General features: G+C 46.0%; 1 protein-coding gene across 1 annotated transcript in view; it reads right to left on the bottom strand.

The window, feature by feature from the left end:
• AR (androgen receptor) overlaps positions 1–25,974 on the bottom strand; it is a 62,491-nt gene that overhangs the window by 13,566 nt on the left and 22,951 nt on the right. Inside the window, exons 2-4 of the mRNA XM_062584511.1 lie at positions 20,042–20,193; positions 11,576–11,692; positions 3,059–3,346 (exon numbers count right to left, since the gene is read on the bottom strand). Of these exons, the coding sequence (XP_062440495.1) occupies positions 3,059–3,346; positions 11,576–11,692; positions 20,042–20,193 (557 nt within the window). The remainder of the gene's footprint in view (positions 1–3,058; positions 3,347–11,575; positions 11,693–20,041; positions 20,194–25,974) is intronic.

Raw genomic sequence — 25,974 nt, 5'->3', positions numbered from 1 at the left:
GGACCCAGAAAGTATTTCCAGGGCAATGACAACACACCAATTGTGAGGTGGAGGCAGATGAACTCTCCTTCCTTGCTCTGGTTCCCAGCAGCTGGAGTTCACATTGCCAGAGGCCACAAGCAGCCACTTTGGAAGGCTTTGAAGTCCCCTATGCCTACCAAGAGATTTCGGGAGGACAGGCTGGTGAGCTGAGAGCCACCTGGGCTGACAGCTGCCGATTCTCATGGGGAACATAAGGATAAAGGGAACTAGAAGCAGCAGCAGCTGATTCTGTCTCAAGAAGCAGCTCCCAAGCAGAGAGCTCCCAGAGCAGAGAGAAGCCTCTGAAAACACTGCATCTCAGGAGCAGCGGCACGAGGAGAGCACGGCAAGGCAACTGCGGCTTCCAAGGGAGTATCCCAGGCTACAGAGAGCATGAAGCTTGTAAATGGTACCCAAGGCTGTGGCTACGCATAAAGGTGAATAATCAGAACTGAGAGCCAAAGATGTTGTGCTGCAACAAGGAGATGGGCTGTAAATCCACTAGGAGATGAAGGAAGGATGGCTGATTAACATTGAGAGCTCTTGTATTTTATTTCTTTACTGAGTCAGCTGTGCTTACAGAAGGGAATTAGACTCTAAGACTAATGCTAAAGTCTCCCCAAGGTGAGGTGAGATTATCTTTGGGTTTCAGTGTCTTAAAACAGACTGACAAGACCAGTTCTTAACAGGCGCTCTAAAATGTGAATTTTCCTTTGGAATAAACCTGATCCGAGATTCTCTATAGCTCTCTGAAGGTCACAAGCAGGGCAAAGGCACTCTGAGAGGCATGGGTGGCCCCAGTGAAGTCCTGACTTCCAAGAAACCAAATAATTTCTTTAGAAATTATTTTGTTTTTTTTTTTCTCTTTTTCTGTTTTTCCTTTCCAGAAGATGAAAGAGTGGCTAATCATACCTCTTCTGGGGATAGAAACTCTCGGAGATACTAAATAAAGACATGTAATATACACTTTTCTCACAGGCGTGACTGGCCCAGGACAACTTCAACTGTAAAACCTCGGGAGAGGCAATCTTAGAGGAGAAAAGGGGAAGTGGTTCTTGATGAGAAAATAAAAGAGCTAATATAAGAATTTCAAAATTAGAGTATAGGAAGACAAAAATCCACAAAGGTCAGAAGAGTTTCCCAGAGGATCTTCAGCATACGTCTTGTAGGAAAAGTTATGCAAAAAAAAAACAAAACCAAAAACAAACAAACAAACAAAAAACACAACTCTCATCCTTCTCTCTTCTCAAAAGAACAAAAAATGTAGGAAATGATAACAAAATAGATATAAAAGGGGGGGGGGGAATCTACTGGGAATTCTACAAAGAAAGAGGAACCTGAAAGGGGAAAGACAAAACCATGAGGCCAACAGCCAAGAACAGCAGAAGCAAAAGAAAACGTGCTTCGAGGGTCTGAAAGGGAGCGAGGAGGGATGTGCGACTCCTCTCCGCGCCCGCAGCACCGGGCAGGCGCGCGTCGGAGACCTTCGCAAGGAAGGAAAAGCTTCCGCGGCACGGGCGCTCCCCGGGACAAGCCCGTATGTGGACGAGCAGCTGGCGGAGGGGGAGCGGGCGGCGCCCTGGGCGAGCACCAGCTTTCTAAGCTAACAACCACTCAAGTAACGATAATTACAGTAGTAATATTTCGGTATTGCAAATTGCATAGTGCGTGCCACGATGCACAAAAATACATTTACAAAGTGCTTAATTTGCATACTACACGAAACCTTCATAATTCTCTAGTGTGGATTTCAGCAAAGTACACGCTAATGTAGCAGCTAAAATGCCCCTACTGCAAATGTGTAAATTTAGTAAGGTTACACATACAGTCTTTATCTCATTTCTCCACAAATGAGTAGCACTGAAAGAGATGAAGAGATTGCGGATGGAAGGGAATACAGTAAACAGGGGTAAAAAAGAGGGAAAAGAAGAAGACAAGTTTATAGACAGACTAGTAAATCAACTGAAATATGAAAAATAGGTTAAGAAATGAGGACGGAATTAGCTCCTTTTTAAAAAAATGCCCATTTGGGAAAGGCAATGTTAGATGTCTCAGGTCAAACAACAGCCAAAAGGGAGTGTTCTTGCCATTTCTAGCACAGGCAAGAAACCACCCCCCCCAACCTCTCATGCTGTGGAGGTAGAAAGAGCAGGTGACCTAGAGGTATTTTGCCAGTTTTTGCTGCTCTGACTGGATGCAAAGCAGCAGGGCATGTGTATCACACGCCTCTGGAAGCATTTCAAGAAAGCGCTTTTACCGCAGTTACGGTACACAGATGTAACTATTTAATAACAAACAGAATCACAGGCCTTTGTCAAGACATACTTAAAGTAACTGTGTAAGAACTAATTGACCTCAGATTTTAAGGATGGAAACTTTTGCTGAGTTGCCCAGATAACCTAATTGAGTTTTGCAGCAACTCAAACCCAAGCCTTAGCTATTTGCAGCTCAGTTTCCCAAAAATCAGATTCACTTCATGAAACAGGACACTTCTGATTCATCTGGAAGATTCACCATTTCCTCCAGAAGGAAAGATTAATACTGTCATGTAACTCTTCATGCGAGTTACACGGTGATGTTAATCTTTCGTTTAGACAAGAATTCTGCAGATTTAATTGAAATAGCGCTAGAAGTACTGCAGAGAGAAGAACAGAGAGAAATCAGGGCCCTGAATCTCTAATTAAAAACAGCCATTTACAGGCAGAAAGGAAAAAAGTAGCATGACTATGTGATACCACAAGCCAGGAATCATCAGCATGGAAATAACCCAAAAGCACAAGCTTCTGCATAGACTTTGTCCACCTCAATCACCCATCCCACGAGCCAGGCACCAACTCGAGACAACTCTGTTGCAGTCCTGGCCACAGACACACCCCACAGACAGGCACCTTGTGAAAATGCTCCCCCAAGGAATGCTGTGATTTTGAGATACAGATTACACCACTCCCTTTGAAATCCATCCCCTGAGGGATGTCAGCAGGAGGGCTCTTAGGAATGCGACAGGAAAGAGAGAGAATTTGTTAATTTTCTTCCTCACCTGGCAAGGCCTTTGCCCATTTTACCACGTAGACCAGCTGCCTCTCCCCAAGCTCATTCAGACTGGTCAGCAGGTTGGAGAAGGAGTCAGGCTGGCTGTTGTCATGGCCAGCGCACACCACGCCAGGCTCGATGGCTTCCAGGACGTTGAGGAAGATGGGCTGGCACTCGTACCCATCAATGCGTGTCATCACCATCTTGGGGGCTTGCTCCTCTGCAGGGCTGGATGAGCTGCCTGCCTCAGGATCATCTTGTATCTTCAGGTTGCCCAGTTTCTTAAGCTTGCGGGCTGTGAAAAATGACACATCTTAGCATGACATTTAAAAATTAAACTTGAGGGTTCTTGGCTTCCAGCTCCAATGAAATGGGAGCTACAGTGAAAGCAAAGCTGATGAAGAGCAGCAGCTACTTACTCAGTAGACACAGATATCATGTAAGGACACAAGGAAGTATATACTATGGAAGGATATTTGGTTGTTCATTATCTTATACGGAAAAAAAAACAAGCATCATTTACATCCTCAACAGTGACTGGTTGCAGTTATGAGCTGTTATAAATGGAGAGGAAGGACTAGGAGAAAGAGAGCAGAGATAAAGTGATTTAGATCACTGCTCATGTGCATTTAAAAAGGAAAGCAACACAAGGAGATAAACTCATCGTACAATCACATTCTGCGGAAAACCTCATTGCACTTTAATGTCATAAACTGGAAAGTTCCACTGCCACCAGACTTTAGGCAGACGGCACGGGTACCCTCTGTAAGGCCAGGGCACTGTCCACATGGAAATGCTTTTGACTTCATGAATTCACTGTAAGAGCATGAAATAGGCTGCACCCAAGCCAAAGCTCCCATCTGAGTAGTGGCCTTCTCTCTGCACGGGATTCCTACTGCACCTACCATCGTGTAACTAGGTATGTCCAACTTCACTACTACTCTACAGATATATTACAGAAAATATATTCAAAGATTGGTAGGTGCTTCTATGGCTCTTTTCCTGGTATCTTCCCAATCAACCCATGAAAAAAGAGAAGACACAAAAAGTGAGAGTCTTGGTCCCTTGGCCAGCTCCCAAAGGAGCTTTAGGGCAGAGGACTGGAGGGGTTCAGACTGCAGAGAGCAATGAACGTGCCCACGTTGCCAGGAGAAGGGTCTCTCCTAAGGGTGCACCTGTTTCTTAATTACAAATGCTAGTTGGCTAACAAAACATACCAGGAGCTTCAGATGCATGATTACAAAGTTATTTGAGAGTTACTATTTACCTAATTTGATACCTACATGACAGTGCTCAGCACAACACAGGTTGGCAGGCTATAGTAGATAGTAACTGCTTTCGTCCTTAATAGGCTCCAAAAACCCTCAATTAATTAGAGAAAAAAGCTGATTGCTTAATTCAAACAAAGAATATAACATCAAACCCATTGTCCTTGGGGTTTTGGCTCCTACATTACATGATACTTATCTGAAATTTCCTTTCAGCTGTAATTAGAAAAATAAGCAGTGAAACATAAAAATGTCAAGCTAAAGTGCAGCTTTGTAAATCAACTCAAAACACTGCTCTTTAAGTAATGTACTTTGGATGATCTACTGTAAGTGTAATTAAGGCATGCTGCTCTATAAAAAAAGGAGGAGAAAACAGTAATAAAAATAAAAGAGCAACAGGAAAACAAGGCCATATGCAGTGAGACATACTTCAGCAATTATTTGTGTGGGTCACAGGCCAAAGAGAAAACAAGAGCCTCTCCTCTCTCACTCCTCTAAAAATCTCAGATAGCACATCCATCACTGGGCTTTGGCAAACCATGGTGCTCTCCTTTGTAACCTTGAGATTCCCGTCCGACAGCGAGACCTCCCGGGAAAGGCATGGCACAGCTGTGCCCTGCAAGCTGCATTTCTTTTCATTTTGGACAAGCAACATGAAAAGTCACAAGCGCGATACACTGATTCCTTGCTTCTAGAAAACCTACTGTTAATCGAGGAAGGAGGCATCAGGGCTAACTCCACACGAGGTGAAAGCCATGTTTTGGACTTGGCACTGGACTTTTAGTGACAGGCGTGCTGGTAGGAAATAAGAACTCCCAGGCTTAAAACAAGAACTGTAACCTCTAAGGATAAGTAATCAGTGCCAATGTACAAATCCTATGTACAAATGAAGTCAACCTACACCTGTGTAAAACACACACATAGCTTGGTTTAAATGTTATGACATTTTTAACTGAATTATCTAGTGCTAAAAGAGAATCCATGAAGCAAGAAAAAATTGGCTCTCATGAGATTATAGTCATAAACCAAAGTACCAGGTGTCAGAAAGCTGTGAAGCTAGACAGTAACTATTCTTTTCAAAGGAACTTTGTTTGTGTTTTACAGGAGCAGTTGTTCCACAGATCATTGAAATACTGATGTTACTAGTTGGAAGAAAGCTTCAGAGGTGAAGATTAGATTATACTCAGTGTAAAAATCTATAGCTTTTAGGAGGATTTCTCTAGGTTGTAAAACTGTTGTACTTAGTCTATCCCGAAATTCAACCGCTGAAATGGCCCACCTGGCCTTACTGGAATTTTACTGCACGCTTATTTTAAATTTATAAATACTGTGATTTAGATAGCTATCTCAATCTTCTAACAAACACAGCTTCAAAGGTAACAATTCTCCCATAGCAAAGACAAGTACTTTCATTGTAATTTGCTTCACCTCTGCAAAAGCCCTTTTGATGGCAGCTACTGCACATCATTTGCAGATGTGCACAGCATTTGACTGGGAACAAAAATACCTGGAACCAAGTCTTACCACGACAGTGTAAGAAGGAGCTGTTTCTTTCTACATATCGCTGAAATACTCTGACATCATTCCAGAAACCCAGTCGGGACTCAGCTCTCCCAGTTTTACAGATCTGCAATGCTCATTAGTGAAGACTCCCTTAATAACAGTGGACAGAAACAGATACTTGCAATGAATCTCCTCTTAAAAGACACATCCATTACACTTCTATTCCAGGAGGAGCTAAGCTAGGCAGAGATCTAGACTGTAGATGTCTGAACTAAGGTGGGATGAACCCCAGTGGGTGTGACTGAAAACAACAAAAAATGAATCTGCTTTTGCTGTTAATAGAGAAAAAAACATTCAGGAAGCCTCACGATAATAAATGCCCAGTACTGACAAGTTGCACATGCAATGCACCTGAAATTCTATTTTATTTTTGGTTTAGAAGGTATTTTTTGTACTTGGAAAAAGCCCAGATGATGTAATATACTATGACATCACGATAAAACACTCAGAACTGCAAAAGCCACTAGGGAGAACATTATAGAACAACTGTAGAAGTTACATACATTTTAAGAAGCTTAACCTGGACGACTTTCAGCCAGGAGTTTCTGAAGTATTGGTCAAGGAATGCTCTAGGCTACTAATAGTGTTTTCTAACAAGTCTGAGAACTCTGAGAACTTCAGGGCAACTAGAATAAAACTACTTCTGTATTAGAAATTACAAAGAACCCTTGTCAACTGTAGGCATGTCAGTCTGATTTCAGCTTTAGGGAAAATGACTGAAAAGCCAAAATAGGACTTGATTTATATTCTGCTCTTCAAATTATTTATTAACATCAATTGGCTTGCTGAAAACAGAATCTGTCAAGCCACCATTTTTTTTTTTTTTGGCACGATAATTTTAATTGATAAAAATAATAGTGCTGGTATAGTAGAACTCTTTAAGACACCTGACTCAATTTGGTTTGCATGAAACAAAAAAACTCACAATGATATAAAATGAACACGATACTATTGAAATGATTTTATATTGCCTGGCTGATATAATTCAAAAAAGAGCTATAAATGTTGAAACATTATCAAACAGGTTTGGTTCTTATGAGGGCTGTTCTCAGCCCTCTGCTAATGCACATTTATATTCATTCAAAAAGAAAATTAAGTATTTCTACTAATGAAGTCTGTGAGAAAATGCTAAGATGGGAATATAGCAACGAATGAAAAGGGCTCGTCACTGAATGGACTGATCAGAGTCTGCTGCTAAGCTCAGTCTACTCAAACTAATTGCATTTCACTGTAAACGGATACAACCAGTAACTAAAAATGTGAGCCATACTCAAGGAACAATGAACTCCATCCTAGAAAGCCTGAATTCTCAAAAAAAAGTTAATGGGTAAACACAAAAGCCAGAGCTAGCAGTACAATTCAGAGGTTGTAGGACTAATAGGATCCCCAGGCACACAAAGGAGGAAAATATTGAGCTGAGTGTCTTAGCTCTGCTTTTAAGCACTGATGCTGCTGCTGATGGAAAGCTGTGACCGGATGCTCACACTACACGGGAGATGTTGCCAAACTGGAGAAGTCGTACTAATAAAGACTAGAAAATACACTTTGGAGCAAAGAAGTAAAGAACTTAACCTAGGTGGCTACAAAGAAGAAAGCTAAGGGGTTATTTCCTCACAACCGACGAATACTCACTGAGGAAACAGAAATTCCTTAAGGGCAGCTTTTTAAATCTAGGAAGCAAAGTTGTAATAATGATCCAGTTCGTGAAAATCAAGAGCAGACAAGATGAAAAATAAGATACAACTACTGCAGCAGTGGAAGTAATTAACCACTGCAACAGCTTGGCAAAAAAATGTGTTAGAGTCTCCATTGTTAGAAACGTTTACATTAATATCAAATGTTTTTGTAAGACATGAGCTCTATCTCAACCACAGTAACTGGACTTGAGTTAGGAATATATACAGGTATGACTCACGTCTTGGGCTTTCAGGGGATCTAAACAGTTATTGCAATAGTCTTCTAGCCTGACAATCAAAAAAATGAAATGAATCTTGCATATTTGGGAGTTTTTGATCACAGGAGAATCTGGACATGAACCACACAGAGTGTTGCAATTAGGCAGAAGGTACAGACAAAGCTGAGGAGCAAAGTCCAACAACACAGACAGTTGGAAATCCAAGCCGTTGGCAGACATACATTTAGTTTGCAGAACTGGAATAGTGTATGGCTCCCTGCAAGCCAAGAATAAAATGCACTGGCAGCAAATCAACAGAAGCTGCCTTAAATTTGGAGCTGTGCAGTTCAGTACTGGTGCGCTCTGACTGGGTGATGTGTATGGTCCAGACTGAAACAGGTAACGATGGCTGGATGCGTATGTGCATAATGGACAAAACATCTGTATTTAAATGGATCTGTGGAACTGTGCAGGTATCTAAATTTGTAACATGAAGAGGTACTGCAGGCAGAGAGGAAAAAGCACTAGCAGAACTGAGTAAAGAAAACCAGCATTATCACTTTTTTAAATGTTTTTCATCACTTTGGCTTTATAGTGTTGATCGGGAGAGAAGATTCTGTTTAATGGATTTCAGCTTTCAGGTCAGAGTGATCTCAATCAATAATGAAGTGCTTCGAAATATTGCCATTCTGTGCCAAAGCAGAGAGTCTTAAATAAGGCACTCAGTATGTCACCTCCTCCTACCATTAAAAATCCTCAGAGCTGCAGGTTTGCTGGTCACAGTCAGCTCTATTATACCTCCAAGTGACTGGTAATTAACAAGCAGTTAAGACCAACTGTCTGAAGCCTGGAAGCGTTTTGAAATACTGTGCCTTTCTGCTGTGGGAGAAATAGCTGTGGACAAACTCATAGCATGCATGTTTTTAACAATTACTTTAAAACCAACATTAAAAACAAATGCAAAACAGACCAGGCAGAACAGGTCAGGGTGACCCAAAAGAGCTTAAGGAAAAAAAAAAAAAAGGGAGAGGGGGTGGAATCAGTATTAGCATTAATTTTGTCAGAGTGTCCTACAAAAAGGTTGCATTGATGGATGTCTGCTTTTATTTAAGGAAACTTCACCATGAAAAATAAGGGCATGCTTGTTTTGGATAGCATTACAAAGAGCCCTTCTGTTGGCCGAGGACTGGAGAGCTAGGTTTGATTCCTCATCTCTGTCCTTCCCGGCTCAGAGAAGTCCAGGAATCATATAGCCAATGCGAATACAGTGTTCCTACAGTGACCCTGTGAGGCTGACAAAGGAAGTGTTGAGGCATTCCTGGAGGAGTCTCCTTGCTTTCCTGATGATGATGACTAGGAGGCCCAGGGCTACAGAACATCATCGGGTGCCACACAACAAACAAACAAGCAAACAAGTGTCATTATGAACTCGAGTAAGAATGAACGCATTCAGGCAGGAAGACTCCAACAGCCAGGATGTCTCCAGCGAAACAGCCTCCTTTCCTCATGCTCATTCCCAGCTGGGCTGGATGACACGAGACTAGATGACAGGAGTGGTGAACCAGATACTGGAGAGATACTCATTTGACCATACTAGCAAGCAAACTGGCTGCTTTGTCCCATCACTGGACACTTTCCTAGCGCTTAGAAATCCAGATGTGTCTTTGCACAAACGCAGCACACCATTTACAAAACATTACAGCAGTTTCACCCTGTCAGTTGCCACAAAGCTTACATGTGATGGGATGGAGTTTTGGGGGAAGGAGTGCAAAAGTTTTTACAGCAGCAAGGCCACGTACAGCAAGAACGATGGACTGTACAATGCTACAAGCCATTAGGGGTTGACAAGAATCTCTTCTCTCTGAAAAATGTCAAACGTGGTATTTTAACTTCATCCATGTGCTTTCTCGAATGTGTTTGGTCACATTTACCAGCTTTGCTGATTGAAGTAAGTGCTCACTGGTTTGCTCTAGCTTTCATCTCGTGAATGCTGCAGCTCAGTTTGGTGGGAAGGAGAGTTGGGGTGCACTGAGGGATGAGCCCGTGGGCCCTCCGGGAATCTCCCCAGCTGGCCCCACGCGGCCAGGACCCGCAGGCTGGGCAACCCCTGCCCAAGGGGACAAAAACAACAAGCTCTACCCCAATTGTACAGTACCTTTCAAAGCAGACATGTGCTTTGAATGAAAAACTAAAAGGAGAACAACACTTCTCGCGTTCGTGGAGGCAGCCTCCGGGTGAGCTCTTCGGGGCGTGCTTCTGCCCCAGGAAGCCTGCGGCATCCTCGCACCTCGCGAGGCAGAACAGGCCATCTTGCCGCCGTCAGGCCCACGCACCGACGCTCCGCTGTTTAATGCAGACCGCTAACACACGAAAACGTCTGTTCTGAGGGTGTTCTGCTGACCTCTCCCCACTTTGGTATGCAGTGCAAGCGAATAGCTAGCCAGACCCTGCTCGTTACCTTGTTCACTAACTAGCTGAGTTGAGGTGCTAGGGTGCACTTACGTTCGGGGATGTTTGGGAATTTGGTTTTTCTACTTCTGATCATGAGGAAACGAGAGAAGCTGCACATCTCTGCGCTTCCCTCCTTCTCTCCACCACCGCCACCACTCTTTCACATTTATTAGCAGCTGCTGTAAAAGCAGATGATGTGAGCAGGCTGGTTCCCGCTCTGCTAAGTGTGCATACTTGTTGGATCCAAGTAGTAAGAATTATTCTGGGGAAAAATAAAATTAAAATCATTGCTCCTCGATGACCAATAAAGCAGAACCTTTTCAGCAGCAAGCTCCTCAAGACTACTTCACAACACCCTGATGGCTCTGTACGGTATTATGGATCTCAGCAACGGTACAAGCCTTTAAATTAAAACATTTGCATATCTAACTAGCAAAGACTCCTGCACCTCCCTCTGTGCTGTGCCTGATGCTACCAGACGCTTTCGTTTTCCATATAACATAGTTAGCACTTCGCTGCCAAAGGCCTTTCCATCACAGTCCGGGTCCATCGACCCAGTTTTTCAGTGAATTTTCTTCCTCACTCCCACATCAAATAAACTAAACTTGCAGATGAGTAACCTAAAAGTACTTGAAAATAACTGTATTTTAAAATTTTGTAAAGTTTTGATGTAGAGAGAAAAAAAAGACAGGTGCAGGGAATGTTGAAGCTTCTATGTGGAAATTCAGAGGTTTCACTCAGTAAAATACACCTGCTTGTAGGAAGATGAAAATAGTTTTGCGTAATCCGGATTGTAGCTTTTAGATGTCAAACAGAAAATCTCAGATTTTGGAAGTGGATACTCTTTCAGGTTTTGCTATATTTACACATTTTCTAGCTTTTTATTTCTTGAAAAGAGACATATTATATCAAGGAGTTTTACTACTGATACAGCAGCAACATCCATTTAGAGAAGAAAAACACTGGGGCCATATTTTTATGAAGAACAATATCCCTTTGCCTAATTCTGATTTTAAGATGAAAAACCATCTTAAAATGGGAGTGAGCTGTTCAAAACGACTTTGGTATAAGCAAGAGTCCTGGGTGGTGTTGATATATTTTTCCTAAATAACAATGTTTTACATTAAGGAAGGGAATTTTTTTCCCAAAACACAAACAAAGGTGTAATGAAATTCACAGTTTTGGCAGTTGAAACTCGCAAAGCTTTCCAGAAGCTCATCGTGCCCCACCAGCCTCATTTACTCAGACATCTACCATTAATACGCCAAGTACATTAATCATCTGCACAATCAGCCCTGGCTGCCCCAGGAACGTCGTAAGGAAGCAGAAGATGCTGTTCATACACTACCTCCAAGAGTCATCCCCGCTTCGTAGCATTTTCGCAGGCGACAGGAAGGGCAGTTTTTCCTTCTGAATTTGTCAATGGTGCAGTCATTCCGGCTGGCGCAAAGATACTTCTGTTTACCTAGAAAAACCAGAAGAAACAGCACATGGAGGGTGGATACAAATCAGACCAGTCTTAGGAGCAGAAATGAGCTCATGTCTTCTCAGTCTCACTCAACATCCACCAAGTTCTTACCAAAGCCAACGGCACTGTTGCAGTCCATATTCCTGCGTTAGCTTTGTAGTGTCTTTCCAAAAAATACCTTTCAGCTTCACAGCTCTGCAACGCTCAGCTGGGAGGCTGAAAGTCAAGGCATATAATTCAAACACGGCTTTTCCTCAGCTGAGCACCACACGGTGTGAGCTGCTAAAGCAGCTGCCACTCGCTGGAGGCCAGCAGACAGAGAGCCTTACTCTCGCAACCGCTCCTCCTCCTCCTCCTCCTCCTCCTCCTCGCCTGACCGGGGACGGCAGCTGCCTGCCCGCCGTTCCCCGCTCCTCGCAGGGCAAGGGGAGCTGCCTTCGCAGCCTGAGGCACCGCCAGCTCCGCAGGCTGCTGGAAAGGAGGAGCGGCCGTTCTCCCTGCCGACGAACGCGTCTCTGCCCCTCTTCGGGGCACGCTGCGCGGGCAGGCGTCTGGACCGAGACACCCCAGGATCGCACCTCGCGGTGCAGCGCGGCGCACTGCAGACGATAAGCCAGCGCGTGCAAAAGTAACGAAGCATAACCAAGACGTGGCCAGCCGGGCTCCCTCGCCGCGCGGCTCTGCTCCTCTCGGGGCGGTTTCGGAGCACCGAGAGCCGCTCACATGCAGACTCAGGAGCCCGCGGGCGACCACCGGCGCCGGCGGCCCCGCGGCGCTGCGCCCGGCTCTCCTGGTGCGCAGGGGCTTGGAGGACACTGCCTGGCGCCAGGCGTAACCGCTATCAGACTCACCTTTCTGTTTGCTTAAAGAGCAGGAGAGCAGCTGTCAGAGGTAATATTTATCCAGGTTTCATCTTATTTTCTTTACTGCCTCATTCCCTAGACATGCCAAGAATGAACTTTCCTTCTTGACTCATAATTTGTTTTCTTGTCAAGTCTAAACACGTTTGCTGGATCGGGATTTATCTGATGTTCTTCACCCCGCTCCAAATTGAAACTAGTCTCACCAAATAATGGAGCTGCGCGCATTACGGATTCTGTAGAAGCAGCCCTAGCGGGAAATCAGTGCACATCCGATGTAACCTGTATTTATGTCCTGCCAACGTTTTCCTTTTGCATTCTTCAAGGAACATCCCTCCCGAGCTCATCAGAGAGCCATTAAAAGGACAAGATTTAATCTAACAACTTCATGTGAGCGCTTTGACAGCAGCTTTACCTTTGGTGAGCTGATTTACCAGCCCCACGGCCGCCCGCCCGCCGCACCGTAGGGCGTCAGCCCCAGGGAAAGCGGCAGCTCCTGCAGCCGCGCGGCACGCCGGCACCGTCGCCGCCGAGCCCCGGGGACCCCAGGGAACGCGAGCACCTTGCTGGGCTCCAGCTCTCTGCGAGCAGCACGAGTAACGCAGAGCTCCAGCCGGAACCGGGCTGCGGGGTGAGAGGGCCGCGAGCCACGTCCCGCCCGCCGGCTCCTCCCGCGCGCCGACGGCAGCGGCAGATGCTCTTCTTCCCGGCCTTCCCTTCCCTTCCCTTCCCTTCCCTTCCCTTCCCTTCCCTTCCCTTCCCTTCCCTTCCGGCCTGGCCCGCTGCTCCCGGCCCCCCGCGGCGCCCCGGCCCCGCCGGATGCAAGGTTTGCAGCTGCAGCCCACGACCTGCCCCGTGGTCACGGTGCGGCGGTTCTGCGCGACAGCCGGGGCTGGCTTCCCGGTTCACCAGACGAACTCTTCCAGACAGAAAAGCTCGCCGCTCAGTGCACACGCATCGGTTGGCACTGCGCATCTTAAGCTGTTAGCTATTAACCCCAAGGGGGAAAAAGGTAATACGGAAATCACTCAGGCGTCCCTGCTCAGGGCGAGCGAGCCCTTTGCTCGCCGCGCCAGGCTGGGGGCAGCAGGGTTTCCCGTGCAGCTGCGGGAGACCCTGCCTCCTCCCAGCCCTGTCCTCCGCTGCGTCCGGCGCTGCCCCCGCCGGCTGGGGCCTCTCCCCGAGCCGCCGCGTACGGACCCGCACTTTACACTCGCTCTCGATACACCCTGCGCTCCAGCTCGTTGTAGAATCGAGCACTGTCTTTACAACATCCATTTTCAAAAACCACTTCCTTACCGAAAGTAGTCCTAAACATCTTCTACAGCGTCTCTTCTTCTACCCACACAGGAGAAACACGAGAAGCTCAGTTACTCTAAACAGCCCTTACCTGCTAACCCAATTCTGTTTCCTGGAACTTAGCAGACTGCAGTAATTGATGCAAACATTAAGAAAAGGCTTACACTCATTCTGAAACCATGCAAAGGATAACTGGCAGCAATAATCAAATGCTAAATGACCTCCTATTTGCAAAAACATCGGTGTTTGCTATTTGAAATTCTACTGGTCTTTTGTTTGCTGCAACAGGGCGAAGGAAATCTCAATGAGCAAGAGAGGTGCTGGAAGCCGGGTCTCCCTGGGTGCCCGGCTCCAGGCCTGATCTCCCACCTGCCACCGATGACGAAGCACGGAGCTACCCGTCCTGCCACGCTCTGACCACAGGTTCACTCGAAAGCATCAGCTCACCCCTGACCCCACCACTGCAGTCCCCCAGATGAGGATGCTGGCACCTGGCCAGGACATGTTCGCCCGGGTGACACCCCTCTCAGACGTACGCCGAGAGAAGAATGGCTGCTCTGCTGCCCCAGACACTGTCTGGCATAAGTTAACATGAGAAATCAAGTTATAAAGGTGCTCAGTGCTCCTCCACTACATCAGACCAGAAGAAGCATCCCAGGAGATAACAGTCTGTGCAATCCAGGCTCTCGTGGGCTGCTTTAGCTTCTGCTTTACTAGGCACCAAGAGGGGCTGGGGCACTGCTGCCTCCTTTGCCAGCAATACCCTTTCTACCTCCTCTGGCTCCCTCCTTTTCAAGTTTGTATCAGGCAGAGAGATGCTTCTGCCATCACTGAGTTTTTCAGAGCTCATCACCTGAGAGTGCAATTAACAGCAAGAGCACAGGAAGAAAAGCAGTTCTTTACTCCTAACTAAAAGCAAAGATTTATGGAGAACGACTGGTTGCTCAGTCCAGGGAAGTTATTTAACTAAAAGCCTGTTGCCACATGAAGTGCCGTGCCTAGCGCAGCATTCTCCTCCAGAAAGCAAAGTAATCTATGCCAACATCTGGAGGAAGATTTACAAAGATGAATGTCAAAACCCATTAAATACTTTTTCAATGAGAGATTATATCCTCATATTTCAAGGCATAAACCAAAATCTAACTGCTAGGGAATAAGACCGAGCTTTCTGAGAGAACAAATCCCCCAGCCCAGAATCTCATGCAACTGCAGGTTTTCTAGCACTTTCCTCTAAAAATTCTAGTACCAGCTGCTGACATTAGCTGGGATATGGCAACAGGTAAGTCTACCAGTTTGATACTGGCACTGCTTTAAAGTCCCTTGCTTATATAATCAAAGAGGACAAAGCTACTTGGCTTTTAGGATCCAGCAATAAGCCAGTATCAATAAACTGTCTTTGCAAAGCAGTTTTGTTAGCAGTCATGCACCATTACTGAAAGACTGAAGAAAAGAAAAGAAAAGAAAAGAAAAGAAAAGAAAAGAAAAGAAAAGAAAAGAAAAGAAAAGAAAAAAGAAAAGAAAGAACATTTTCAAGCACCATTTTTACACAGTGCATTATCAGGGACTGACACTTTGGGGGCAGGGATTTTAGCACCCTGTGCCATAAAGGCATGCAGGCTCAGCATGGGGGACTGGCTGCTGGAAGATGATGATCTGCAAGCACAAACACTAGCTAGCCAGAGCAAGACAAGTATGGAAGCAGCTACAGATCACAGAATGGCCGAGGCTGGAAGGGACCTCTGGAGAGGTCATCTGGTCCAACTCCCCTGCTCAAGCACCTGCCCAGGGAATCCCTTAGGTCACACGGAGAAGCAGGTGTTGATGTACTAGGTCATCTGAAGAGAAGTTCTGCTGCACTGGGCTGAAGGGAGCTTGTCTAAGGAAGAGAGAAGGGAGAAAAAGCAGTTTCACCTGGCCTACTGAGCAGGAGACAAGCAACAAGCTGTGCTAGGAGTGCCTGAGGTTCGGTAGCCCTATTCACTCCACCTTCTGCTCTTTACATGAACCTTTAAGGCCAAGAGAGCCCAAAGCGGACTGAGAAGCCATTCACCAAAGCAGGAACATCATGGTGCTGTATTACCAAGAAAGCATTTTGCAGACTCTTTTGTATACTGTCAGATCAGCCAAGAGATGGAGAAGAAAGAATTTTAAAACATGGTGATGGTCTTTGAAAACAGTCATTTAAACTTGTTGCCATCTTGAGAACTGTCAAGAAACTGTTGAATCGGCCCTAATACATTGCTCTGGTGAAAGGCTAACCCATAGCATAGGGTTAGCGTAGCTAACCTGAATGCAGAACAGTTAGTCCTATGTATGATTACAAAAATCAGGCTGTCCATCTTCCAAATGCACATCGGAGCTGAAGAATCTGCATGGTGGGTCTCAGAGTTTGCACATATTTAACCTGGTCTTATGTATGTCTTGGGAAAGTTCACAAACCCAGACACCTGATAGACTGAGGACAAGTAAATATTTATGTCTTCCTATTAACTGTCACAGCATCTTGTTGAAAGAACTAGTTGGACTTGAACTTGAAAAAAAAAAGGTGAAGAAAATTCTTCAACTTCTCTGAATTACTGCTAGATAAGTGCAGTATTATATCAGCCAAAAAGTATGAAAAATAGAAAAACCATGGGTCTAGTTATTCTGTGTTCCCTGAGGTGATCTGTTTGTTTTGCTCTTCAGTTCACAGCACATTGCTTCTCCTGCCCTTTTGAAGATGCTGGTTTATATTAGTAATAGGAAGGAAACAAAGGCAGAGGGAAGGGTTTCTTTTCTTATCTGTGAAGCTTTTGGAAACATTTTACAACTGCAGGTCAAAAGATGCCCTAAGGTTTTCAGAGATACATTTTATGGACTTTAAAACCTAAGAACACACTGAAATATCAGCTTTCAAGATTGTTCCTCACCTTGAGAAAGGAAAGGTCTGGCTCAAAAATCACCAAGAGTAAAACAGAGATCATCACCTACCATTATCCTGTGTTCACTTTTTACAAATGAGCCTGATTTACTGTCTCTTCTCCCCCAAAAGCTATATCCCTGCACCTCAGGGTAACATCAGATGTAATCCAATGCTCCCTAGCTCCAACTGTTCAATACATAAAATGCACGTACACTGCATTTTATTGCCAACAGCTCAGAGGCACAAAACCATGAAGAGTTCTGTCTTTGCTTGCACCCCTGACTAGGTTAAATCCAAAGAAACTAAATCATTTCTGAAATTGCAAGAGCACTGCTAAGAAAGCAGAGAAGATAGATAAATAGAAACAAAACTGCTAGAAGTTTAGTATAGAGCGGAAGCCTCCAGAATTAAGTCCTATTTTCTAGGAGAGCTGGATGAGGGAGCTTCCTAGCTTTTCAAGCCACCAGCTCCCTCGCCTTGCCCAATCACTAGGGACCTTTTGCTTTCACTTGCAGTTTGCTGCTCTCCTCCCTCCTTTCCGTTCTCCGCGTTTGCAGCCGTGGTTCGTTCTGCTGTCTAGAAACCACGAGCACTTGCGTGCCCGACCGACCTCCCCTCCGCGGGCTGGGCAGGACCACCTTCCCCACGCTTCCGAAGCTCCATCAGACGAGACCTACCGGCCTTCCCATTTGCAAAGGGGGCACAGGTCAGTTATCATCCTTAAAAACAGAACAGAACAAAACTGAACAGAGATCTTTTTTTCCAAGCAGAACTACCTGCCAGGTGTAAACCAGCACAGAACCCCTTCCCGAAGGAGCCGAGGACAGCTGTGCCTGCGAGCCGGGGCAGCTCGCTCCTCGACACGTGCCGGGAACGCTGCCTGGCGAAGCACCGAACCAGAGGGAAGCGCGTTTCTGCAGCCAGTGCCTCAGCCAAGGAGCTTTCTAAGGGAAAGCCAGCGAACAGGCTTTTAACCCCATGCGCTCCGGGGGCTCCTTGGCAAAGCCTACCCTGCGAAACTAAAGGAACTGACATCCGAAACCACAGAGAAGGATTTTATTTACAGTTTCATCTTCTAAACAGAAAAGCCAGACCAATCCGATGACAAAACTCCCACCAGGAGGCAGCTTCCCCCCGCCCCTGTGCCACGCTGCAGCGTGGACGCGCTCCAGCCCCCGGTCCATCCAGGGGAAGGAAAGTGGGCTGCTGCGAGCAGGCGCCCCGGCCGCTGCGACCACCCTGCACAACCAGAGCCTGCCCACCCTCTGCGACACCTCGGCGCTCAGAAACCCGAAGAGGAGCAGACACTGCTGAAATTCATGACCTAACGCAATCAAGGAAGGGAGCGACAACACGACATGACGAGTGGGCCAGGCTGCAACCTCTCTGCTGCCCCGTCCCTGCCCAGCCCCCCGACCGAGCAGCTCTCGGCCCTTACCTGCTCGACTCCGCTCCCGGGACGGACAACCCTGATCTAAAGGAGGAGCAGTGCCCCAGCATTCATCAGCTGACACGAAATATTTCATCAACAACTTATCTGACAGACAGAGCCAAGGCTCCGGTTACCATAAATCAACAATAACTCACTGACTTAAACAGACTTGGGTTATTTCCCCTGGCTGCACAGCCAACCCATTTGGCCTCCTTACACAGAGTTGGTACACGGCAAAGAGACACACCTATAAATGATTTACTTGGGAAAAACATGCCAAACTTACTATCTTTTGATATTAGTAGTAGGGCAAGTGTATGATTCTGGTGTAAAAGTCTTCTACGCACATCCCTGATTCTTCTCTGAGCTAGTGCTGGCAGGTTCAAAGGAGTCACTCCTGGCATGCATGATGCATGAAGGGAAATGAAGCTCTAAAGTATGCTCGATAATTCTGGAATGAGTCTAGAAGCAGTGTTCTGAGAAAGGCAGGTGAGAATCCACCAGTCTGTGACAATGAATTAACTAGCCACCACGCATCCACCCACCCACCCTGATTTCCGGCTCCCCCCGCCCTGGTAAGCATGATGTTGTCTCCTTGTTCCCGTCAGCCTAGGCAATGCCGCAGCACAAGGCAGGCTTCACCTCCCTTCTCCTGCTCGCAATTCTGACCTCCACTGAACAGACGGGGAAAGCAAGACATGGGGAAGCGGACGTTCACAGGGTGTTACATCAAGGACAGAGGCCACTGAGTGCTGAGTGCTCGAGCTGGTCACTAGCTTGGTAACCGCGCTGCCTCCCTCTTCCGGACATATCATAGCCTATAAGATTGATGTCTGGTGTGCTGGTGTGCCAAATAAATATTTTTACATTGAGGAAGAATTATGATTTGTATTGGTTGAATACTCTAGAAAACAGGTCAGAAGTGTGATTTATGGGCATATTATACTACTGGACAGTTAAGCTTCCACAAAAAACAGTCTGACTTTGCTGCCAAGGAATCATTATTCTTAAGTGTAGTTATAAAACCTGAAATTACTGATCCACCAGCCTAAGAAAAGAGCTGGACTAGTTCCTTCTATATACTAATTACCAAGGAAAGGCAGTGTAAAGATTGCATCTGTTGTGATGGAGTATCTGGACTCACACCTACTTCTGGAGAGCTTGTGCTACAGAGCTGGTCGTGAAGGAGAAGTTGCTTTCACAAAGGTTGGACCTGCGACACAAAGGGCAGAGCACAAACCTTGGCAGATGATTCTGCTGTACAAGAAGTGCTGCTGTTTTGCAGGTACTGAGAGAAGTGATCCTCTGAAGGGGAAGCAAAAGAGGGATAGCCTCCAGCAAATTAGGACTTGTGGGTTTAAGATCACAAGAGGGCTGTAAAGAACCCTTGAGAGTCAAGAGGAAAAGCAGGAAATGACTACTGTGGAGCCTAACTAGGTCACTTAGATAATCAAATATTGAAAAGGATTGTGTTATGGCATACTGTTTTGGCTACTTTTTGAGGGCAATCTATAATATGGAAAAACAAATATATGTCAAAGAAATCAGTTTATCCATGAAATTTCTCCTTTAACATTTTAAGAGACCTTACAGATACACCACACTTTGTCCCTGTCTCTCTGTTCTTGGTCTCTGTGGCTTGGCATGTTCCCCAAAGCAAGCAAGGCTGCTTAACTTCAACAGGAGGAAAACATATCATGATGCTGTCAATGCCTCCAGTGCTTATATGTTAAATAATTTACTGCTAATGAAGAACTGGTGTCAGTATTACTTGGCTCTTAGGCTACTTTGGTGGAAAAACCCAGCACTTGGTGGTCGGAAAGATTTCATCCTCCTCTCTGTACATGCATTACCTTCAGCTGCCCGTTTGAAGAACACTTTGCAGCTGCCACAAGTGAGGGCTCCATAGTGGCACCCAGAAGCTTCATCACCACAGATCAGGCAAGTCTTCTGAGGTGGAAAGTAATAGTCAATGGGCAAGACATGTTCACAGCCAGTATCCAACCTGCAGAGTAAAACAGAAAGAGAATAGAGAAGGTATTAGCAAATAAGGTTAAGATGAGCTACTGGTGAGCACAGTGGCTGGTGCTTGGGAGAACATTCATAGCAAAACCCCAAATCTGAGAGATGTGACAAACCAAGCATCGATCAGAAAGAAGGCAGGAAACAACTGAGCCAAGGCTCACTCTGGGCACGTGGGAGGTCCATGCAGGGATCCCCCTCTTGACGTTGCCCCTAGGTACAAGGTGCACCTCGGAGGACGTTCAGGCATGGTGCCCTCAACTGCCACGTGACTGCACTGCCTATAAAAGCGAGACCTCTGGGACTGGCTGCTGTACTGCTAATGTAATTTTGGCTTCAGTAGTGCAGCTACTCACAACAAAAAAGGACTTTCCATGCTCATTAAGCTATTTGATCCAAAGCCATTAAAGTCACTGTTGTCACTTCATTACAGTTGAATTTATTGTTTTTATTCTTAATTGAAACAAATTATTTTCTACTAAACTATCAAACTCCCTTAAGCTACTCTTTCCTTTTGGCTTTTCTTCTTGCTGGTTTTCTACCCATTCCCTCTTTGAACACTCTGCAACAGCTAAATTGAACTTTCTTCTAGGACTCTGTCTATCCACATGACTCCCAAACAAAGCCAGGAACCTCCGATGAAAACACAACGCATTTGCTGTGAAAATGTTTACTCTCCTGTTTATACCCATTGAAAGCGCTGTGCTTCTGCTTCTCGCCAGTCACACATAGCACATTCAGAGTAACATCACAGGGGACCCTGCCATGGGCTGGCCTTGAGTCCAGAGCAGAGCGTGGGCCAAACGACCAGTGAATGGCAGGAACAAACTCCCAATCCAAAAATAAAAAGTGCAGGAGCTGTCATATAATATTTAGAATTAACTAGTGAAAGTGGGTCACTGTGGATAATTTAGCTTCACATTTTCCACTCATCAGCTCAGTAGTTCAAAGGAGACATTTTGCAACTTTCATTCTGGGTAATTGGAGCAAGGAGTGGAATGGAAAACAGCTCCTAACTGATGCAGAGCACTGACTCCCATGAAGACCTGGGTCTCCTCTGCCTGCTGCCGCAGCCGCTGACTCCAGTCTTGAAACGATCTCGTTCAAGTTGGTCCGGGGAAGCACAAAGTGCCTGCTCTGGCCCTTGCACAGCTCAGAGATGGTGAACAAAATGCCAGGACTGAGATGGCACCAGAGAGCTCAGAGTCAGAGCCGTCTTACACCTCCTAACCATCCCTGGCCAGCAAAGCCCATGACTCCTGTAGAGCAGCTAACGTGCAGAGAGGACCCATGTCTGCACCGTCCCAGGAACACTGGAACGATTTCACCTGCCAGGAGGCAGCATGGCACCTTTCCGCAGCGCAGAGCTGCTCCACAGGGCCCTCTGTCCCGAGGCTTAAGCAAGGTAACCATCAACTACATGAAGAGCAGGATGGAGGGAGACACTTCGAAAACTTGTGCTCTCATCCAACCACACGTTCACCACATTTCCCCTCTCAACCTGCAGGGCCAAACCTCCCCTCTCACGGCTGGCACCAGGTCCCTTCCGACGCGCACTCGGCATTACCACCTATTTCTTCCATCAGATACGCTGAGAAGGCTTTTCTGGAAGCCATGGCGGCAGCAGGAGTGCTCATTAGAATTACAGGCCAGTGCATGTCCAGGCAGTATGGAAAACAATAGTATTTTAAATTATTAACTAAAATTGGCTTTCTGTGAAAACTCTAGACTAGGCAATTAACTTCTAGTAATCAATAAGTCACTGCAACTTTTTGCTCTACATTATATCTGCTTTCGGTTTCTGGATGTTTGAGTACGCAACCATAATGACCAAGCTCACAGAAATCAAATTACATTAGGAGTGAGCGTGACAGTGCCAGGACTTCTTTACTTATGAAAAATCTTTCTGCTCAGAAAAGTCCATTTGGATCCCTGGTGTGAATACAGAACCAAGAAAACAGAAATCCTCTGAAACAGAAAACGGCCCCGGAGGGACGGCAGCCTGAACCCCTTTGCGAATCTCCTGCAAACCCTCGGAACCTGCAGAGGGAACGGCCGAACCTGGAGTGGAGCTGAGCAGGGACGCGCTGGCCAGGCGGTGCTGTCTGTCTGTCCTAATTGCTGCTTTTTCCACTTGAGCTTGCATCTCCACAGTAACTCGCACCAGACGCGCAGCCTTGCCCGCCCGCATGCCTCAGCCCGTGCACCCCTCCACTGCCTCCAGCCGCACGGCTGCAGCCCCAGCACCTCGCCGAACCTGCCCGGCACACAGACACCCAAGGATCAGCGGTGCTGAAGGAGAACCGCGGCAGGAACTGACACCCTTGCTCAAAGCCACCCACCTGGCTAAAACCCTCTGTTTAGACATTCTAATTCTGGTAGAAGAGTAGCTTCTTTTGGTTCAGATTGCACATTCTGCTGCATTTAAAAACATAAATTAATCTAAGGAAAAACACCCTTTAAAGTGGAAAAAGTGCGCCTTCATAAGCAGATGAGGAGTACCACAGAACCACAGAACCGTTGAGATACTTGACTGGTTTGAATAATAACATATGCAGACAGAACTTAGAATCATAGAATCAGTAAGGTTGGAAGGGACCTCTGGAGATCATCTAGTCCAACCCCCCTGCTCAAGCAGGGTCACCTAGAGCATGGTAGACAGCGTTGCATCCAGGCAGGCCTTGAAGATCTCCAGAGAAGGAGACTCCACAACCTCTCTGGGCAACCTGTTCCAGTGCTCTGTCACTCTCACAGGGAAGAAATTCCCGCTCACGTTCAGGCAGAATTTCCTGTGCTTCAATTTTTGCCCATTGCCTCTTGTCCTGTCACATGGGAGAACTGAAAAGCGTTTGGCCCCGTCCCCTTGACACCCTGCCTGAAGGTTCTTGTACACATTGATGGGATCCCCCCTCAGTCTTCTCTTCCCCAGGCTAAACAGGCCCAGCTCTCGCAGCCTTTCCTCATAGGGCAGGTGCTCCAGCCCTCTGATCATCCTTGTAGCCCTATGCTGGACTCTCTCCAGTAGCTCCATGTCTCTCTTGTACTGGGGAGCTCAGAACTGGACACAGTACTCGAGATGAGGCCTCACCAGGGCTGAGTAGAGGGGCAGGATCACCTCCCTCCACCTGCTGGCAACACTCTTTCCAATGTACCCCAGGAGACCATTGGCTTTCTTGGCCACAAGGGCACATTGCTGGCTCATGGTCAACTTGTCATCCACCAGCACTCCCAGGTCCTTCTCTGCAGAGCTGCTCTCCAGCAGGTCAGCCCCCAGCTTGTACTGGTGCCTAGGGTTATTCTTCCCTAGGTGCAGGACTCTGTACTTGCCCTTGTTGAACCTCATGATGTTCCTCTCTGCCCAACTCTCCAGCCTGTCCAGATCGCTACCATCACATGAACAACTAGCTGGGATGCTTATTTTCAACCAAAAACCTAATTCAATTAACAGAGAGCCAACACAGTTTGTCCTTGATGTAGGTGAGGGCCACGTCTGCTGAAAGAAACATGTCTTTTCTAAAATCCTAACCATGAAAGTAAAGTACAAAATGGTATAATTATTGCTGAGATAAAACATGAGGCTTATCTTTGTCTTCTGATCTTGTTGCCAGTCCAGGAGTGCTGCTATCTTAAATTCTTCATCTCAGAGCAATGCAGATTCTGCCTAAATTGTAGGTTAATAACTGGAGCAACAATTTTATCCTCTGTTCTTAAGGCAAGAAATATTTCTGAGTGACTTCTCATCTTTTTAGCAGCAGCAATCAGAATCAGTGACTCATCTATAGAGGCTACGGAACTATCTTTCCCTGACAGTCTCCATTTCCAAGGCTTTTTCTGGATTGCTGATTAAATGGAGGAAATGCTGGCTGCAGCAACATATCTGCCATAGTTTAGGCATGTCCTGATGCAACAAACATCTCCCTATCTTGTCCTCCCACCCTTCCTCATCCCAGCAGTCCACTCTGTCCTCCCAGAATAATCCCCCTGTCCTGCGCATAATAAGGTCCCGAGGCACAACTTGTTTCCTCCTGATCATGTCTATACAGGAATCCTGCACAACAGGACCTTGATGCTCAATTTTAGATACTACTGTAAACCCCAGTAAAAAATAGCAGGCAGCATGAAATAAAAAGTTTTGCTAAAAATTTCTTAATTATCCAGTAATTTTTAAGATTCCAGCCACACCATCTCTCTCCTCTACCTTTTTTTCTCTTTTATATGGCATTAGAAATCTGAAAAAGATGAACTTTTCTTTTTCCACAATATGCCTTCCCTATTCTTTGTACAATATATTTCAGACAGCAAATAAGCAGGAATGACTCTCTCAATAGCATCTCAATATCTTTGAAGATATTAGCAGGAACCCCAAAAGATCATGGTGTATTTTTGGGGCTTAATTATTTAAAGCTGCAAAGCAGGTTAGCAGTTAAGGCTTTAGTGGCACCAGACTGAAACAATACTTCTTCTAAGCAGCTATTTCTCCATGAGGAAAACTGTGTAAGGACACCCACACCTTCCTGCGCATGTGCACCTTGTGCATCCGTAGACGTGCCCTACAGAAGACATTTGGCTGAGCCTGCAGCAGGCACTCGGGGCTTGGTGCACGCACCAGCGTGGCAAGGAGATCAGCCAATCGTGCTCCTGGCTGTCCACTTATAGATGGAAATGAGGGGAACTGGGTACAGTAACGGATAGTACTGGCTGTGAGGCACGTTCACCCCGGCATAACACTGCTGCCTTGAGGGAGTTTACACAGGGGAAGCATTTAGTGTTGAGTGTCCCATCATGCCTGAAGATTAATGTTACAGCAGCTGCTCTACAGTCATCCCCAACGATGAACAGACCTCCTGAACCATGAGCATGTACCAGTGCTGAACTGTGAGACTGTGCAACTTCTGACCTATTCCTGCACCTTCATTGCTGGCGGTCACTGTGCAAGGAGTTGACAGGATTTGCCCAAGTATGCCCTTGATTTCAAGGAGACATCATTTGACTTTTTTTTTTTTTTTTTTTTTTAAGACAGGCCTCGTAAAATGAAGATAACAGAAAGTGTAGGTGACTGAGACTGAGCCACGATAAAGCTGCCTTTAGTGATCTGCCTTCCTGCCAGCTTCCACGAGAACACTTTAAAGGAGCTCTTAAAATATATAGGAAATTACACCGCTAATGAGCCAAAAGGTGGCTTATGTGGGTACCACCAGTGTTAAAAGCAGAGTCCTACATGCCCTACCTTTACCAGGTCCTGAATGACCAACACTGTTTACAACTCCTGCACCTCCAAAGAAGCAGAAAGAATTGCTAAGCAACAAGTTCATGACAGGATATTCCAGATGTTTCCTCTGATGAAGCGGATGTTTTTCTCCGTCAGTACCTGCTGATTGTACCTACCCACAGAGCTACAGAAATATGGAGATCTGACAAGAGCGAGTGTGGATAACCTTGTGGGGGACTCCTAACTACACGAATGCAGTCTGCACAATATATGGCAAGTGTCACACCAACTTAGAAACCCAAAGAACAGAGATAGCACCGCGCAAGCAGACACAACTTGTGTAGTAATGACGTCAGGCAGAGATTCCAGCCCTAGTTCACCACTTGAAGGCCAAGGTCAGAGCTGCTCACAAAGGAGCACAGCAACTTTCAGAGGGGAATAAAAACAACCTCAATATCCCTCTTATTGTCACAGGAAGAATTTTATTATTATTTCAGAAGTGTTCTCTAAGAAATTAATACAGCTTGTTTTAGCCTAGGACACATGCAAATCTTC

This window comes from Rhea pennata, chromosome 11 (genome assembly GCF_028389875.1).
Source record: "Rhea pennata isolate bPtePen1 chromosome 11, bPtePen1.pri, whole genome shotgun sequence".
In the NCBI taxonomy this organism is placed as follows: domain Eukaryota; kingdom Metazoa; phylum Chordata; class Aves; order Rheiformes; family Rheidae; genus Rhea; species Rhea pennata.
The sequence above is the reverse complement of the archived record's forward strand: the minus strand, read 5'-3'. Positions and strand labels throughout refer to the sequence as shown.